Source organism: Clarias gariepinus, chromosome 27 (genome assembly GCF_024256425.1).
Source record: "Clarias gariepinus isolate MV-2021 ecotype Netherlands chromosome 27, CGAR_prim_01v2, whole genome shotgun sequence".
In the NCBI taxonomy this organism is placed as follows: Eukaryota; Metazoa; Chordata; class Actinopteri; order Siluriformes; family Clariidae; genus Clarias; species Clarias gariepinus.
Window position 1 is genome coordinate 9,509,478 of NC_071126.1, and position 19,552 is coordinate 9,529,029.

Consider the following 19,552-nt stretch of genomic DNA (forward strand, 5'->3'; position numbering starts at 1 on the left):
ATCATTATTATTATTATTATCATTATTATTATTATCATTGTTGTTGTTATTATTATTATTAGTAGCAGTATTGATTTAGGTGGTAGTAGGTATAAATAATAATAATAATAATAATAATAATAATAATAATAATAATATGAACATTGCCTGTGTCCACATGTTAGCCTTTTATATTGATCCACTTTAATTTTTCCTTGTCTGTCTTAAAAATATTTGTTTCTCACCATGATTTTGTAAAAATATTTTTTAAACTCATTTTGACGACACATGTTGTATCACTGACAGTAAGGTGGAACGTGAACCTGGGGGACAGAAGACAAGTTTTCTTTTTGGATATTGCGATCTTACAAGAAAAAAAAAAAAAAAACAATACACCAGAGTATTTGTGATCATGTTGTTAATAAAATGTTTATTGGCTAAAAGGGTACAGTGAGATGTTGCTTGTTTTTACGTGAATTCTTTTTTTGACTTTGTGATTTCAAGTACAAGAAATAAAATAGTGAAATTTCTTGCATTATTTAGGTTTTATAATTAACTCGAGGTTTAACCGCCTGACGCCTGCATTCTACCATTACTTGCGAATGGAGTGAGCGGTCAAGCGGACAGTTGGTGAAGAAGGGCTGTGACACGCTCACAGAATTACATAAAAGTGACACTGCCTACTGTTACATTCATGAAGCATGTCTGTGACTGAACTACCTGTACAAACACTGGCCAAACTAAATTTCTGTTTTATAAAGACAATGTGTAGAGGAATACACTTTAAGCGCGCCCTCTGGAGGCCATAATCCCATTAGCACTATTTTACTTTTATCATTTATGGTAAATCAATAGATTTTTTTCAAATGTGACACTGATGGGAAAAAAACACAACCCATCTGTGTTGTTTTTCTGAGGTTTTATTTTAGTTGACTGCACTTTATAAATGAGAATGATACAATAAATAATACATAAAAATAATTTTAAAATATATGCATTTATAGGTTATATGTATTTATACAACGAAGCGTGGAGTATATATTATTTTTCTAACTCAAGACAAATTGCTGGCAGTAAGCATTTTTTTTTTCAAATCTCGCGAGATCTGGAGTTGGAGTGGAGAAGCGACGTGATCTCGTAGAGGCGAAGTAGAGTTATTGGTATTATTGAAGCGAAGAGGGAGGGCAGATATCGTTCCTCTGAGGGGGTGTGTTTGTGGGGCAACGAACGCTGCGTGCGCGCGTGTGCGTATGTGTTCATGTATATGTGTGTATGGAAGCAAGCAAGCTGGCGGAATTCAACATGGCATCCGGCGAAACGCTGTATATCGAGACGGACGGCTCGGAGATGCCGGCTGAAATTGTGGAACTTCACGAAATAGAAGTGGAGACCATTCCGGTGGAGACGATCGAGACCACAGTGGTCGGCGGCGACGATGATGATGACGAACAGCCCATGATCGCGCTGCAACCGCTCGTAACTGACGACCCGAATCAAGTCCACCATCAGGAGGTGATCCTGGTGCAGACCCGGGAGGAGGTGGTCGGTGGAGACGAGTCCGATCTGCGGACAGACGACGGGTTTGAGGACCAGATCCTCATCCCGGTGCCTGCTCCCGGCTCTGAGGAGGAGTACATCGGACAGACTCTGGTCACGGTAGCCGGGAAGAGTTCCGTGGGTCGAGTGAAGAAGGGGGGAAGCGGTGGAAAGAAAGCGGGTAAAAAGGCTTACCTGAGCGCTAGTGAAGCCACTGGGAGAAAATGGGAGCAAAAACAGGTGCAGATAAAGACTCTGGAAGGCGAATTCTCCGTGACGATGTGGGCGTCGGGTAAGTTTCTCTCTCACTCCATGCAAAATGTGCAAGTTTCTCTGCTTGCTGGTGTGTGTGTTGTAGATACCAAGGGCGTTGTCTGTTTGCAGACTGTCTGTTTTAATCGACTGTTCCGATAGAGCAATGGCGGGAGATTATTTTTTAGTCTTCTGTCCGCAAACAAGCAAAGAGTTCGACTCGTGTTTTTGTTTTGAAGGGAAGCCATGTTTTTAAGTCTTACTGGGCGCCGCCATGTTCCCCGAGTCCAGTATGGCGGCCCGAAAAAATGGCGATGGCGCGGCCGAACGAAGATGGCGGCGTTTGCTGGCGCGAGCGCGCTGCTCGTGCAGGGTGTAGGCCGCTAGTTTGTTAAGCTAGCGTGTTAGCAAGGAGTTTATTATGGGCTACAAATGCATACGTATATTTATTTAAAAACTTCAAGGGTATTGTATAGTTCTGCTGTAATACAATTATAAAAATACGGTAACAGGATTGTCTCTGAGTCATTTTGCGTTTCCGGCAACTAGCACTGCCTTAGCTAGCTGCCTAACTGAGATATGTTTCGCCTTATATAGCTGGCTAACTAAATTAGCAACAGCAGCTGTCGGCTTGTACAGATACCCTACATGGTTTGCTATTTGGGCTTGTTAAAACACCTTTATTCCACTCCTAAACGATATCAATTCGCATTACATTAAGCATTTCGGTACCCTTTAATATATGATACCAGAGACAATAGTCATGTTTACTTTAAGGGATGGGTTTCCTTCGGGATCAGTTAGTTTCTCGGCAACTGAGACCATGAGCGGTGCGTTAAAGTGAAAAGTCTCCTCTGTGACATCAGACAGATGGCAGAATTCATCCAGTTTGCCCTGAAGCTAACGCCAACAGTTTTGTCCTGTTTTACCAGTTTGTGTACAGTTCATGCAAATAGTGTTTTATGAAGCAATCCTGCTGATTTAAATTCATTCCATTGATTATTAAATTCACTTCAGTTTTATTTCTATAACGCTTTTAACAATAGTCATTGTCGCAAAGCAGCTTTACAGAATGTACATAAATAATGGAAATGAGTTTGAAAAGTGTGAGGGAAATATGTATAAATGACAATTACCAGTTTGTCCATGATGATGACAAAGAAAAACTCCCAAAGATGACAATAGGAAGAATCTTTAGAGGCAGCAGACTCAACAGAGAACCCATCTTCATTTGTGTGATATCGGATAAGAGGGACTGATCTGCAGTCATAATGTGTGTTAGAAGGCCAGAAGTTCAGTTTAACATGAGATGTGTTTAAATTATGTGTCCACTTTTGAGGCTCAGGTACAAAACTGTTTGTGGGAATTTCAGTCCTGAACTACTGAGAAAATGCAGTCACAAGTCATCAACATCTGTCTGCATCAGCTGATTCCAAGACAGTTTTCATGGTCTACTGTGCACTACTGTTCACCGCACGCATCCCAAGCACCACACAGGCGTCTGTGAGATGATTTCCCCAACTAGATGCGAAGCACCAGGATGGTGCGTTATTAAACTTTATGCACAACGCTATAAAGTGTGTATAACCAGTTCAAAGAGAGAACCCCAGTTTGTCACTGCCTGGTTCACTTTATTAGAAATTCATGCGGTTTTCTAATCCACCATGTTGTAGCAGTGCATAGAAACATTCAGATACAGGTCAAATGCTTCAGTTTATATCCATATCAAACATCTGAGTGGAGAACAAGAGTGATCCTTTTGACTTTTACCCTGACATGAATGCTGATGCTAGATAGGCTGGTTTGAGTATTTCAGTAACTGCTGATCCCCTGGGGTTTTCACACACGCAGACGCCTTTAGCATTTATACAGAATGGTACTAAAACAAAAACATCCTGTGTGGGAGGAGTGTGCAGGCTGAAATGCATTGTCGATGAGTAAGGTCAGAGGAGAATGACCAGACAGGCCTGTGTTAACAGGAAGTCAATAGTTACTCAATCACTTTGTACAAATGAGGTGAGAAGAAAAGCATCTTATAATGCACAAAACATTAAACCTTACATAACAAAAGGGGAGCACACCATGTTCCTCTCCTGTCAGCCAACAACAAAAATCTGGGGTACGTGTACAGTAAGTGTACCAACATCATTGCCACTGTCATAGTGACAGAGATTAAACTTGTCCTTCATTTTTATGTTTGATGTGAGTATTAATTAAAGCTCGTAACCTGTATGTGTTTGGCTGATAAGATTATAAAATGAATGTATAGGTGGACAATAAGCGTGTATTGCATGTGTACAGGGGTAGCTTTTGGTTAAGGCATTGGACTACGGTTCGGAAGATCCCAGGTTCAAACCACACAACCACCACGTTGCCACTGTTGGGCCCTTGAGCAAGGCCCAGATGTATAATAAGATAAAAAAAAAAAACGTCAGTCGCTCTGGATAAGAGCGTCTGCCAAATGCCTAAATGTAAATGCACAGAAAAACAACATCCTCTCTTTGCATTCAGTTATGAATCACGATTCATTTGTATGCTGATTTATGTTTTGCCACGCTGAATCTTTTTTCTGTTTGTTATATTACATTTATAATAGAAATGCAACATTGGATATAACTGATTCCATACTTTGTGCACGAGCTTTAGAGTGGTGCAACAGAATTTTTTTTATGCCGTTACATTATTAAAAGTTGCTCTCTGATTGGCCTTGTTCTTCAAACTTTGGATGCAAATTAGTCTCAAAACCCAACAATCCTGATTAGTGTTGAAACATGTTTTAGGTTTATCTTATAAGGAATTGGCTATATTTAATTACTCATGTTCAATTCAGTTTGATTCTTTTTAATAACTCTAAGGTATAAAACATTCGAGTTATGACAACTTTTTATAAAGATTTAAGGTCTAAAAATTATTTAAATCATCATGATACTTACAGAATAGCAATATTAATCAAGACTGCACCTAGGTGTCATGATAACGCATCGGGTGGTGCAATGTGCTTCTTTACTCAGAATACACAGTATAGTCAAATTCCTGCGCTTTCTAATTTACTGCGGCGTTACACTATAGACATCTGTATTTACAATATGTTCATTCTTTACCACATGCATTATGTCACTTCCCTGGTATTTGTCACTTCTCATTGTTTGCACTGATCACACTATACACTTTCAGTCTACTTCACACTACATGCTCAGATTTGGTTCTTGTTGATTGTTCTTATGCAAGAAAAACTCCTGTGCATCTCGCAAAAAAAAAGTTAACCCAATGCACAATCATCTGTATTTGCTCAGCACTACAAAGTTCAACAGTTTTCCGATACTACAAGGTGACAAACAATTCAATAGTCTAAATTTCACATCTTTATTTAAATACGTTAATCCCCGATGGTGTGTCTAGAGACAAGTCAAATTGCACATGCAAATGTGATTTGAATGGTTAGATTGAATGACCCTGGATGTTTTGGCTGTCTGTGAATCTTACTCGGTAGATGTGTCCACGTATTTGCCTTGAAACAGTCAATGTGTACAAAAAGCACAGCATAGTAGTGTAGTTGTTTTAACCAGTGCGCTTGCTAAATGTCCGATTATGGCAGGTGGTATTTGTTAGAGTAGTATTTTTTATCATCGTAGTACGAGTTTGTATTCATATTAAAGTGAAAACTGTATTATGTTGTGACAACTATAATCATTGTCTGTATTAAGAAAACAAGCCATAACTAGTTACACTGACGTTGCACACTTAGTCCAATATTGTGTTAAAATGATGCTGTAAAATGCCAGTTTAATAATTTCTAATGTGTGTCTTCCCCCCCAGATGATAAAAAGGACATTGACCATGAAACAGTCGTAGAGGAGCAGATCATTGGAGAGAACTCGCCTCCAGATTACTCTGAATACATGACTGGGAAAAAGCTTCCTCCTGGTGGAATCCCAGGCATTGACCTCTCTGACCCTAAACAGCTAGCAGAATTTGCCAGGTGAGGTGCGCACACAGACATATGCATTTAAGCAACTGGTGACTTGGCTTATCTACCGTGCATGGCTTCTTCATTTGGAGTTTTCTTGAGTTGAGACCTGTAGTAAATTTCTTTGAGGGGGTGAAAACATTTGAATATGATAGATTTGGTTTAGGGTGTTCCTTTCTTTGTGCATAGGTCACTAAGGGCATTTTCACATTGGGCATGTTTGATTTGTACCGTGCCCAGTAACAATCTCTCCCCTACTTCGTTTATGAGACGCCATTAAACAAGACAAGTTTTTCTTCGCTCTGTTTCTAATATTATTGATATTTCGGGGGCGCCGCTCCCGCATGGTTTCCTAAATTATCAGCTACTGCAGTGTAGGTAAATAAGATTTGCACATGCTACGCACACACACAGATTGTGAAGGTGACAGACTGCACTGATGACGTTGCGTCTCAAAAGCAATTTGTTTTCGCGTTTCCGGATTAAAGTGTATCAAATTTTGCAGTCAAATGTTCTCAGAAACCCTAAGTTATATGGTATGGATTGTTGTGGATTATGTAGTCCTGCACGATTATAGTCGCATAAAATAAATCAAAACCTCTATATGGACTGGTGCTATTAGCCAAACACAGAAAGCTTCAATTTACTACAGGTAATATACAGGTAGTCATTAATTTATGAGTTTGTCAATAATTTAAGTATTTGTATAAAAAAAATATATATATATCACTTTTAAGATGCATAATATATATACATCAACAATGATGCATATAGCAGTTTAAACTCCATTGCCAAATAATCGGACACATGGATTAAACTCTTTCCCCCGGATTGTCTTCCAATAAAGATTTTCTCTGTTTTGGTCAGTTTGAAAAAAAAAAATTGCTTCAGTCTTTACAAACAGATTGTAGTTTAAGGTTTGGTTAAATAGCTTATCTCTGCAATTAAGATTTTCAATCCCATTTTTGTGATATGGGAGACCTCTAAATAAGACCTCTTATTCTGCGTTTGTTAAACGATGTGCAAAGAATAGGACCCCTGCCTGGCATATTCAGTTGTTAGATACAACTCATAAACTAAGTAACGAGCCTGTACCCGACTGTTCTTGATAAGCGGGAGAAAGGAAATTGCTGTGTAAGATGATGGTACTCAAAGAACAGGATTGAAAATCACTGACTTGGACGGTAAAGGTCTGTCCTAGTAAATATGACATCATGAGGTCAAGTGTGATGTCAGTCAACCAGGCGATCATATGTGCATATTCGTATTTTTACACACAGACCATTATTTTCTTAATCTTCTCAAGCTTGGGTACATGTGGATATTTTCACTCCAGACTCTTGGTCTACATGAAACCCTAGTGGAGGAAAAGTCTGCTTGAGTAAACTGATTATGAGGAGCTTTCATCTCGCTTAGTGTTGATCATATCCGCATAATAACTGACTTTAGTACTCACAGGATACAATCAGTTCAGTGACTGAGATGAAGTCTAAAATAAAAATATACAAGACACATGTAAAGATTTAATGCCTTGCCTGGAGATTTGGCACACATGCACAGCATTCTGCAAAGAGTGTGTTTAGTGTTTAGGAGTGCAGAAGCCACTTATGTGCTAAAAGTGATAAGTGCGTCAATATTCAATTTTGTTTGTCCAATGCAATTTTAGTTGATCTCTATTTTAGAGGGGGTTTATTTTATTTTATTTTTTTAAGAGTTTCATAGCTACATTTTAGTGAAAAATTGTAAACTGGTCTGTCATTTACCATCCAACCATGAGCTAAATAATGGCTCATCTTGCACGCATTCATATCGCTCGCTGTGCAATACATCAACACAACAATAATGAGAGTTTTTCACACCATTGCATGTTCTAAATGAAATTACGGCATTAAGATTCAGCCATGAAGCCGTAATATCTAAATCTTTTTCTTTGACAGACCTCTCGGGAAAATTATGAAATAAAGAATTTTTGTTGATTCTGCTTCGTGCAACATTATCTCTACTTCACTGATGATGAATTTTATTTATTTATTTATTTATCTATATTTATTTTTGGGACCGTTTTTTAGGTAACTTTTTTTCAAGTTCCATTAACAACACGCAGTACAGTGAGCAAACTACTAGGTTTTTTAGCATGTATGATTTAGTGATTTATACTTTGATAAATCAGACCTGAACATTTCAGCTTGGTGCATTTCGATGTAAATAAATAAAGAAAATACATAAATGATTTGCTGTAGTATGCAGAGTAAGCCATCATGCTCACTATAATAAATTTCCAAGTATGTTGTGTTCATTATGGTTCTAATCACTGCACTGTCTGTTATTTTCTATTACGTGGGGAAAGTGGCCATTTCTGCTATTGAACGCTCTGACAAATTAGTGCTCAGCGCCTCAGCACATTGACTGGAAAATGCGCTGTGATTTGAAATTAATCACTGTTAAATGCACTCTGGTTAGGGTTTTTGAAAGGATTTGTCACCAACTAGAAATCCTGTTAGCAGCTAATTACAGATCATAGCCGTGTGTAGAACTCTTAGGAAATCAAGACTAAAGAAATTAGTACGAAAGATTTTTCCTTCAGCTTGAGAGCTTTGTGAGATTAATGGTTTGAAACATAAATTACAGCCCCAGAGTGAAAATCGTTTAAATGTATTTATATAGATTTATTGTAGTATGTTTTAAAAAAAAAAATTCAATTTATTATTATTATTATTTTGAACAATGTGTGTGTTATTTAAAGCCAGATTTCATATGTCTGCGTTTAAACTGAAGTCTTTTCTTACAGTCACAATAGCGGCTCTTTGGGTCGCGCCTCAGTACGGTAAGTTCCGGACCTGTGACCTGTCAATCATACTGGTGTGGGAGCTTGTGTAATTCTGCATGGGTTAATAAGGGGATAAACTCTTTCACAGGGGACACAAGTCACACCGCTGTTTTGGGCATGGTCACTGGTCACTGGTGTGTGCACAAGAGACGATGCATACAAAAGAGAGAAGTGTTGTGTTTATGAACAATAAATATTTTACTTCAGTTTAGCTCATCAGCATGCTTGTTCTTGTCGTCTTATCAGAATGAAGCCACGAAAAGTCAAAGAGGACGATGCACCGAGAACGATAGCCTGCCCACACAAAGTAAGTGTGTTTTGTAAGGTTTTCTCATCCTTCAGCATTATATACAGCTCCCATAACCAGCAGAAATATATGATCAACTTCACTGTTCACATGTTCGCCTGTGTCACGCATTCTCGATTCTTGCATCACACTCCTGTATAATGGCCTGTAGATGGCCGCAAGGGAAATTACAGCTTTATATTAATTAATTAATCAATCAATCTTGTTAATATTGCACTTTATAGGCTCTTAGCAGCCAGCTTTTATTCGGTCGTGTTAATTAAAATGAGAGTAAACTTGTGTCTGTTGCTTTTAGGGATGCACTAAAATGTTCAGGGATAACTCCGCAATGAGGAAACACCTACACACCCACGGGCCCCGGGTACACGTGTGTGCCGAGTGCGGAAAAGCCTTTGTTGAGAGTTCGAAACTAAAACGCCACCAACTTGTTCACACCGGAGAAAAACCTTTCCAGGTTAGTCAAACTAAAAGCTGAATTTTTTTTTTTTTTTAAACAACCTGAATGGCTGTAAACTAGGACTATTCTTTTTTTTTTTTTTTTACTTAACTGTAAAAAAACATCAACTTTGTTTTAAAATAACTGTTATACGTGCAGTTAGAATAGGATGTTTAATGGGGGGTAAAAGTAGCTATCAGAAACTATTTATTTAGAAGTCTATGATATTCGGTGACAGCGTTTATTATGTGGATTAAACTTTTATATCTTTTAAACATCAACCAGTCGGCGTCATGCATATTCACAGTTTCAGTTATGATGCTCGTGATAAGAGAAAGTGCAGTAAGAATGAAAGTATGAAAAGGAGATCAGGATTTATAAGGTGTAATTTTTCTCACTTTATTACTTTCGCATATTTACTATTTTCAAAAGCTAGTGGAAATGTCAAAGCTATTTTATGGCATCATGTTATCAATAAGGCAAGAATGGTTTATGGTATATTGCATCTTAAATGGGTAAGAAACAGATTTGTCATCACTGCTTCTTCAATACTGGATCATGTCAGTTATACGATTGTGTAACCGGTTTCCTTGTACAGATCATACATTTTATATAATTAAATTTTTGTACATTTTCTCATTACGCTAAAATTAATTCCTAGTTGTGCTATTGCTGATACCTGACAGGTTCCTAAATCGTTTCCTAGAGTCACACAGAGGATGTGAGCCTGTATGCGGTACGGTGGTGATCGCTACACTACACTCTAGATATTAGGATTTCATGGAAGGATGTTGAGTGGTGGTGTAGTATGAGCTCTTTAAATATTATTAAGTTCATGCAGGCCAAACGAAATGTGACAAGAAGTCATATTCACACTTATAAACGCTTGGCCAGCTCAGGCTTAAACTGTAACACCAAGTGCTTTTCCTCCATTTAACACATGAACTGGTTTGAACAGGAACCAGTAGACCATGAGGTTACAATCCTAAGTTAATTTTTTTTTTTTTTTAACCAACTGTGATAACTCGATTACTGCATGCTGAACTGTTCATGCAGGAGCTTTTACTATTATTTAGTCCAAGATAGAAATAATAGGGAGAAGTGCTTGGATGAACTTAGTTCCTTTAATCACATTGATTTAATCTGTTTGGTTAACCAGCTTATACTGCCTGCAATGAAGTTACTGATGAAAAACACTCATTGATTGAATGTTTTTCAATTTTCTGTGTCCCAGTTCAGACTGATTTAATTGCACACACAGAGGCTGGGTAATGAAGTTTTTTACAGGCGTGTCTTGGGACTTCAGTCCTTTCTGGATCTGTTATGTCCTATAATTTTTTTTTATGTTATGGGCTTTATGTTGCTATTTGTGGGAAGATTACATTCTAATAAGAACCAGTAGGAGTATCTCCGGATAATATCCTGCCTGAATAGACATCGAGGTTACAATTGCATTATTCTTATAAAAAATATGCTTTATTCAAAAATCACCTGTGTAGCTTGGATAGCTTGTGGACATGTGACCTTTTGTAATGCAATTCGCATGACCATAACAAGCTGTTAAATGTCACATTCTTTATATGATGTGGAACTTTTGGTGACACTGCCATCTTCTGTGGCCTACGAAGAGTCGCATCACTAATCCTGTGTGAATCAATCGTAATCATTTCCAATGTCCTGCAGCAACTTTGTTTAACAGCAGCGTCTGTTTACTTCTTATGGCCTGTTAGACTGATCGAATTAAGAAGCTTCACTGTCGGTGTTTGCAATGACCTAGAGAGCTGAATAAAACTAAATAAATTAAGTCAAACAAATATATCTTTATTAAGATATTATTGACTCCTTGAGATATGACTGTTTGTTATTGTACTGATAAAGTTTTCTGCTGTTGAAACGTCTGACGTTGTTTGCAGTGGAAAAAGAAGCACACAAGATGAGATCAGGTCATACAATACCATATGTATTGCAATCATTCACTACCGGAGTAAAGCAATTACAGAGTATGAATGTTGATGCCACGGAATATGTGTTAGAGACCTGAATTCTGTGTTTATCTCTCTCTTTCTTTCTCTCTCTCCTAGTGCACTTTTGAGGGCTGCGGGAAACGCTTTTCCCTGGACTTTAACCTCCGCACACATGTACGAATTCACACCGGAGACCGCCCATACGTCTGTCCTTTTGATGGCTGCAATAAAAAGTTTGCTCAGTCTACCAACCTCAAGTCGCACATCCTTACACATGCGAAAGCCAAAAACAACCAATGAGCAGCTCTGGTCTGCATTTCTTTTTTTTTTTCCCCCTTTTTTCTTTTTTTTTCTTTTTACACCTGAATCCAGCCTCGACGTGACAGCATCTTAAAACACTGGAGGTCTGAACTGTGCTCTTCTGTAGTTCTCCTAAGGAGTGCGGAAATGTTGCCCTAAAGGACTCAGGGTTTAATTATGGTATATTGTAAAAGACACAAAGTGAAACATTGGGAACCCCTGTATTCTTGGATCAGCCCGCTAAGAGTGTGGCCCTTACTGAGGAGCAGAGCACGGCCGTGTCCGGCCCAGTCACCCATCCCACATTGTGATGGCTTATTGCAGCCAGCAGAATGATGGAACTCATGGACACTTATCTGTAGACATCGCTTTTTACCACAGTTAAGGAACAAGAACATTGCTTCATTTTTCTTTTCACTATTACATCGATTTCACCAGTCTGCATAGATATAGCTTTTAATTTTGTATTTCTCCAAGTGTGCATATTGTACACTTATTTTTGGAATGTACTTAGTAATGCAACCTTGTGATCATTCTTTATCCCTGAGAACTTATGGTTTTGCTTAGGGCGTGTTCTTGAAAGGGTTGATTTATAGTTACTGTAAGACAATACTTCAAAAGTATTTTATGTAAAAAGTTATCTTTTTTTTGTTTGTTTTGTTGCATTTTTCTCTTTGGTTGTAACCTAACCATTGAATAACCTTGTATACGTGTATTGTAAGGCCGTATGAAGATCACATAGAAATGGACAGCGGTGTGATTTCAAGTGTTTACTGCTTTAAAGCATTCAGTCATCGGTTGCTTTCTCTTTTGTTACGTTGTCTCACATGGAAAAAGAATCATTAACTCACTTTTAAACCCAGAAAGTGAACCACTTCTCACGATAAACCACAATGTGAGTTTGTTTTTTCTTTGTTTGTAATGTATTGTAAAGCCCTAAATCATGAAATATTCTTTGTTCATAATTACATTGTCATGTATTTCAGTCTCCAATTAAAAACACAAATGCCTCAGTGTTTTTTTTATTTTTTATTCTGTGCTTCATTACATGCTTGAATGATATACCGTATAAATAATGTATGTTAATTCAGATATATTGGTTTGTGTGTGTGTGAGCGAGAGAATATATATATATATATATGATCTTGTGTTTTCCTGTTGGCCTGGAACATGTGCTGACCTCTTGTGGTCATGATATAAAGAGGTGAGTCATGCCCTTCGATTATGACTTCCTCATTGTTCTTAAATTCTTTTCCTCAATGTGACTGCAATAAGAGGAAGCATGTTCCATGGGGAGCTGAGCTGTTTCAGTGCCATTGCTTAACATTGCAGCACAATTCTGCTTATTTATTATAATATGCGGTACTATAATTAAGTTCATAAGGACGTTGATGTCTGGATTTCGACATCAAGTCCATGCAGCTCCCATGATAAAAGCCTGGCTCGTATTAATGCACTGTTCATGGACCTGACTTACTATGATGATTTATTTACTGCTTACATAAAATAGCTCTTGATACTGAGTGGGTGGTGTGCTGGTGCAGTGGGCAGCATCGCTGGATTAAGGTTTGTCTGGAGTTTCACATGTTCTCCCCACGGTTATTTGGATTTCCTTTGGGTTATTTGATTTCCTTCTACTGTTCAAAAATATACAGATAGGACAAATTATTGGTGCGAATTGAGTTGTGAATTGTGCCCGGCAACTTACATCCTATCCAGGTGAATTCTCCTGCCTTGCACCCGGTGTTCCCAGGACGGCCTCAGGATCCATCACAACTCTAACAACGATAAAGCCGCTACTAAGGAGGTAATACTGAGACTCCACTAAAGTTTTGTTCACTTATTTAAAATTTTTTGCATCGCTTTTCTTGGCACTGATGCTATTAATCACACTGATTTTAAAGGGAGGGGAAGCTCATACAATATTAGCGGTTTCAAATTACTTGCCTTATTGAACTGGAGGATCATTCAGTTATTAAAATGCAGATTTCTATTATCAGACTGTCAGCATTACTGGAAAAAAATATATAATATTTACTCTCAAAAAAAGCATTTGAGGGATTAGATAATTGCCATAATATTCATTCGCTGTCTATGCCGCTTTATCCCATATACAGGGTCACAGGAAGCCTGGAGCCTATCGCAGGAGGGCATGAGGCTGGGCACACCCTGGACAGGGTGCCAATCTATTGCCAGGCACACACACACACACTTATTTACGCACTACAGGCAATTTGGGAAAGCTAATTTTCCTAATCTGCAAACCTTTGTACTTTGGGAGGAAACCCACCAAGCAAACATGTAAACTTCATGCACACAGACCCGAGGCAGGAATTGAACCCGGACCCTGAAGGTGCAAGGCCACAGTGCTAACCACTACACCACTGTGCCACCTCCGTAATATTCAGTGTGTATTCAAATATTTAATTTAATCTTTAAACATTTGGTGTCAATCCCAGAATACTGGATGGAGCACAAATTTATCGCAAGGTACCATCCACACGCACACACACACACACACACACACACACACACACAAACACAGTACATTCTCACATTTATTCACACCTAGGTGCAGTTCAGCATCGCCAATTCCCCTACTGGCATATTTTAGGGAAGGTGAAAGGAAACCAGAGAAAAACAAAGTCCTTTGCAGGTTTTTTTCTTTTTTCTTTCAGCCAGGAAACATGTTGATTGTAAATTTGTTTCATGATGTCTGCTATTGGTTAAGTCTATTTCTGAACTTTCTACACACAGAACACATTTAATGAAAAACGTAACATTATTTATCCACCTCTCAAACAGGCTAATAACTTTTAAACGAAAAAACTTTTAAAACAGTAAACATAACATAGCAAAACAGCAGAAGTCTAACAAACGTTTAAAAATCGCGAAAACACCAATTTTTTTTCCCATTGTCCCTAATATCCATGATTATCTTGATATATTTCATTTTATGTGCAGTACCAGTGAAAAGTTTGGACACAAGTTTTGATTTATTTTTCTCCATTCTAGAACAATACTGGATTTTTTTTAAACTACAGAATAACACAACACTTAATTAGGTAATTAAGTTACAGCAACAAGAGTAAGTTGTTATTTTAAGACATGAAGGTCGGCCGCTCTGGAATAGTTCTTGCAAGAACAGTTTTGTCAAGTCTGTTTGCAAAACCCATCATGCACCATGACGAAACCCAGGAAATCAAGAGCAAAACGTCTCTCTGCTGGAGAGGAGAAGTTCATTGAGTCACCAGCCTCAGAAATCACCACTTAGATTAGAGTTGTTATGAAGGCTTTACAGAGCATAAGTAGCAGACACATCTCAATATCAACTGTTCAAGGGAGATTAATGCAGATTTTGGACGCAGTGTAGAAAAAAATAAAAATCAGGAACCATCATGGAATTAGAAGGTGTCCAAACTTTTGACTGGTCCTGTACAAAGCGTTGATTCCAAAAATAAGGAAAGAGACACCTTCAATAAAGTTCCACTACCTAAGTTACATATATTTGCTGTTAACTAAATAGGTACATATATTATATCGATTGATATATCGATCTCTCTCAGACATGGACGATAATAGGACCATGCTGTCAATAGACGGTTGTATGTTTCGTCACGGCTTTAGAGACATAGCAGCTGGCAATATCCCCATTGGTTAACATTTGATGGTAAACACGGGTAGCTTGGAAGATAATCTAAAATTGATTTATTTGTACTTTTTATATTCACTCTGTTTGTGCACTAAAACAAAACGATGTATACTTTATTGTCCGCGCTCAATGGACTGAAGAGATTAAATCTGGTGCATTACGTTACATTGTCAATAGAGGATCTTTATTATTAAACTGCCTTTTATTCTGTAACCAGGCCTGATTGGAAAAATCGGGATAGTTAAATGATATAAGAAGAAATGTCCGTGATAAATCCATTAACCAGTGTTTGTGGTGTACCGACCATATTGATTCTCATCTTGTTTTGTTTTTCCGCTGTTTCGCCCGAAGGTAAGAAAGCACCGATATCTTCGGGATAACTGACTGGAATGATTAATACTGGTGGAAATGTATTTATTTATGCACCTAATATTCCGCACACATAGCTCTTTGACGGCTGTCAGGTCTGTGGGTATGAATTTCGAATTTGACAGTAAATCCTTCATGTGAAATCTACTGCAACACAAATTTCCTATTGTCTCTGAAGGAGCTGCCAACAGCGGATGCCTTGTCTGGAGAGAACGGAAGCATGTTTGTGTGTCATGCATGTGTGCGGAATCTACAATTTAGCACTGAGACGAGTCGACTGCTCGTGTGTTTGTCTAGGTTTGCGATCATGAACGGTAGTGAGGAGCAAATGTTGTACAAATTGTTATGCAGTTGAAGTCAGACAGGCCTCCTGCCGTGAGTAAGCACCTGAAACAGGGGTGTTTATTAAGCATTTCCCCTCCAGCCAAATCATGGGCCTGCTTCATCATGTTCCTGGGCATAGACCACTGCAATTTGTCACTGTAATGAAATGGAAAAGTGGACTTCAACTGAGCTTTGTTTTGCTTTCATACAGTAATAGCAGATATGTTGTTTTATTTTGTTTCTTCATCATAGCTGTATTATTTATTCATCAAATATAAATATTTGATTTAGTCGCACTCGTGCAAATCTCCGCACAGATGTATTGCATGTATGTGTTTGTGCGTATTTGCATGTGTACGCGTATCCGTATTTGTACATCCATGCACGCGCATCTGTTGGTGTTGGTGTGATAACAGCAGGTGATGTGATTACAGAACATCCAGACATGAGGAATCCTGCGTGTCTTTGCAGCAAGCAAAGCCTGCGTTTCACATATAGTTATGCAGAAATATGTTGCCAAGGTAACAAAGTCATGAAGGGCTGCGTGCAGATCCCCTTGAATTCCATGGAGGTGGTGAGAGTGGAGAAAAAAAAATCTCATGAAAAAAAATGTGCCCGTGATTGATTAATGCACTGATAAGAGGATGATTATGTCCTTTAGCTGTTAAAAATCGACTGAGGAGAGGTGCTTTACTGAGCGTTTACTTTAGTGTGATTACTGGGTATATTCCTAACGTCAAGCAATCAGAAAAGCCAAGTGCATGTTAAGCATCATGAATTCCAAATGTCAGGGTTAAATGTCCAAGCAGCTCGTTTGGTTAGTGATACAGTGTGGCTTGAACCATAATTAAATGTTACGTAAAATATCCCTATGTAATGCACATTATTGATTGAACAATTTGCCATTATCTTGAAAAGTAATATCAAAATGCTGTTTATGAGAAAGGAAATGCATCGCACTGATGTAGCACACGGTAATAACATCAGAGCTGAATTCGTATATGGTATTTTTGAGAACGGTGCAGCTCAATAGTTTTCTACAATTTATATGTTGTGTAATATTAATAGTCCTCATCAATTCTCAGTTGCTGTATTGCACAAATTGAATGACGTTTCATTTATTTATTTCTTTTTGCTAACCAGTCTAGCATTTACACAGGGCTTTGCAGCATTTGAACAGTTTCACCTGAGTTCTATGCCAGGCCATGCTGGTCTAGTCTTGAGTGTTCTTTAGGCTTTACCATTTCAATTACTCCACTGTATTCTAGACAGCACTTTCCCAGAAGGAGTAATCACATTCAATATTAACAAGGATGTTCATTCAGAGCACATTTTCCTGCATTAATAATGCATACGCTTGAAATTGTCTTCGCATATATTATAATTCTGTTTATAATCCCTCTCCACAGGTATGCACGGTCCAGCCAGTGGACACATCAAAACCATTCATTTTTCTGCCCTCGTTGTAGACATAATCATTAATTGGGAAATCAATTATGGAAGTAAGACAAAGTCGATGCTCGTTTTATGTGACGGAATAAAACCATATCTTTGGTGTGTTTGCAAACAATTTCAGCTTCTACATACCCTACGCGCTTGAGAAAAAGGTTACATCTATGACTCCTATGAAATGATACTATTAAATAAACCCTGGAACAGTGCATTTCTTTTCTTTTCAAAAGAAAAGAATTCACCTTCTATACCGCTTATTCAATCCAATTTGAACTCGAGCACAGGGTTGCATGTCTTTGGACTGAGGGAAGAAACCGGAGTACCCAGAGGGAACCGGGGAGAACATCATGCACACAGACTCGAGGCAAAAATCGAACCCAGACACTCGAGGGGCGACGCCACAGTGCTAACCACTACGCCACCGTGCCTCATATATAATGCACTAGTAAAGAGACCTTTTTATTATCTGGTATTTTAAAAATATAGTACCACGGTAATAGCGTGGTACAGGCGTAGGACGTGCATACGTCAGCGTCAGCGACGATTAGCTGAGTGTATCTGTTTAAGAGGTGAATTTTGCCTTTCTCTGTCTTAGGAAGCTTCAGCCAAGGAAGACAGCAAGCCTTTAGTCATGAGTATCTTAAGTAGTTGACTCTTCTCCTATATGAGGGTAATTAAACAGAAACTCTCATTACCTTGGCCTCGGTAGATCAGTGCTAAAGTGGCGGTGCACCATATGGCAAGAGTAGTAATTACTGACCCTTTACGAACAGGATGGGCTCTGTTTATCTGCAGCTGACTGAAGGATACCTCAAGAGCTAAGGAGCTCCTTGTCGGATTTCGAGTGAGGCTCTCGCCCCTGATACTCATGTTTAATTTATGTGCCCTTATGGGACTGGTTTGGGGCTGTCACACAGCATGGTAAAGTTTGCAGCATTTTAATACTGATAATGAGCAGAAGGAACAATGACCTGCCCCCTTCATGTGCATGAATTAATCAATGCTTAATTGACATCATAACTTCCAGCGTGTCATGTTAATACCCTAATCTGTTCAACACCATAGTCCATGGTTGCATTTGTCCATCCAAAGGCATAAGTTATATTTATTCTGTCAAAAATATTACCTGCCATGGTTGTCTCCAATGGCACATCCAGCTAAATAGGAGGACCAACATCTCGCTACGGCTGAGGCGAATTCCTGCCAATTGAAACCCATTTGTCTTTTAACAGTCAATTAAAATGATGTTTTGTAATCGGTGCTATGGTGGATGCAAGCTCAGTTGCCCGTTTGAAATTTAAGGGCTGCTTGTATAAGCATGAGAGCTAGTGGGAAAGGGAGGGGAGCAGAGTCTCCTGGGACTAGAATGGCCTCTTTCATAGCCTTCTTGCCATTCCTTTGAACAAACAGAAGACCTCAGAGAGCCTATGCTTGCGAGAGATCCCCTCTCCTACTCAGTGCTGCCGTGGGAGCTGAAGATTAACACTTCTAAAAATAATTACCGCACAACCTTCACTGCTGCAGGCTTATTCAGCCATGAAATATATTACCTCTACCTAGCCAGAAAGAACATGAGCACATCTCACTATATTGGAGATAATATCAGAATGAGATAGTATTAACAATGCAGCTTTCTGATCACATCTCCGCGATGTGTCAACACCCCGCCTTCTAGTCTGTAACCTCAAGATCTCGATAATGAATCTCACGTGACGCAGTTCAGTAACATATATACTGTACATACATTATACTATACATCATTCAATAAGGTCTGTTGTTTATGTATGAATTTTTAATGCACTGCAAAATATTGTACCAGTTGATGAATTATGGAATGAAAGAGAAGTAAGTCTAATGTCTCTTTAAAAAAAAAGAGAACAATAAAAAAGTAAATCAATACAAAAATGTTATATTAAAATAATGAATAAATCCATCTTTATTAACAGAATGAATGCAAAGAAATCGTAATTGAATTTGCCTATATTCAAGGTTTTTTTTTTTACCTGCTAAGGTATAATTTTTTGCAGCGTACAGACTGGAAATGCAGATATTTTTCCCTCAAGTGGGCTACTTTTGTGCATTGTGCATATAAATTATGCTTGGGCTGTTAAACAAAATCTCTGCTGATGTGCCATGATTTGAATGGATTTTAAGATCATTTGCTTATTTATGAATTGAAAACTGCTC

General features: G+C 38.4%; 1 protein-coding gene across 1 annotated transcript; it reads left to right on the forward strand.

Moving 5' to 3' along the window:
• The first annotated feature begins 1,251 nt into the window (after positions 1-1,251).
• yy1b (YY1 transcription factor b) lies at positions 1,252-12,582 on the forward strand. The gene is made up of 5 exons (XM_053489145.1): positions 1,252-1,807; positions 5,584-5,746; positions 8,808-8,868; positions 9,164-9,322; positions 11,386-12,582. Exons 1-5 carry the CDS (start codon positions 1,252-1,254, stop codon positions 11,566-11,568), a joined length of 1,122 nt encoding a protein of 373 aa, XP_053345120.1. The 3' UTR covers positions 11,569-12,582.
• The last annotated feature ends 6,970 nt before the right edge of the window (positions 12,583-19,552 follow it).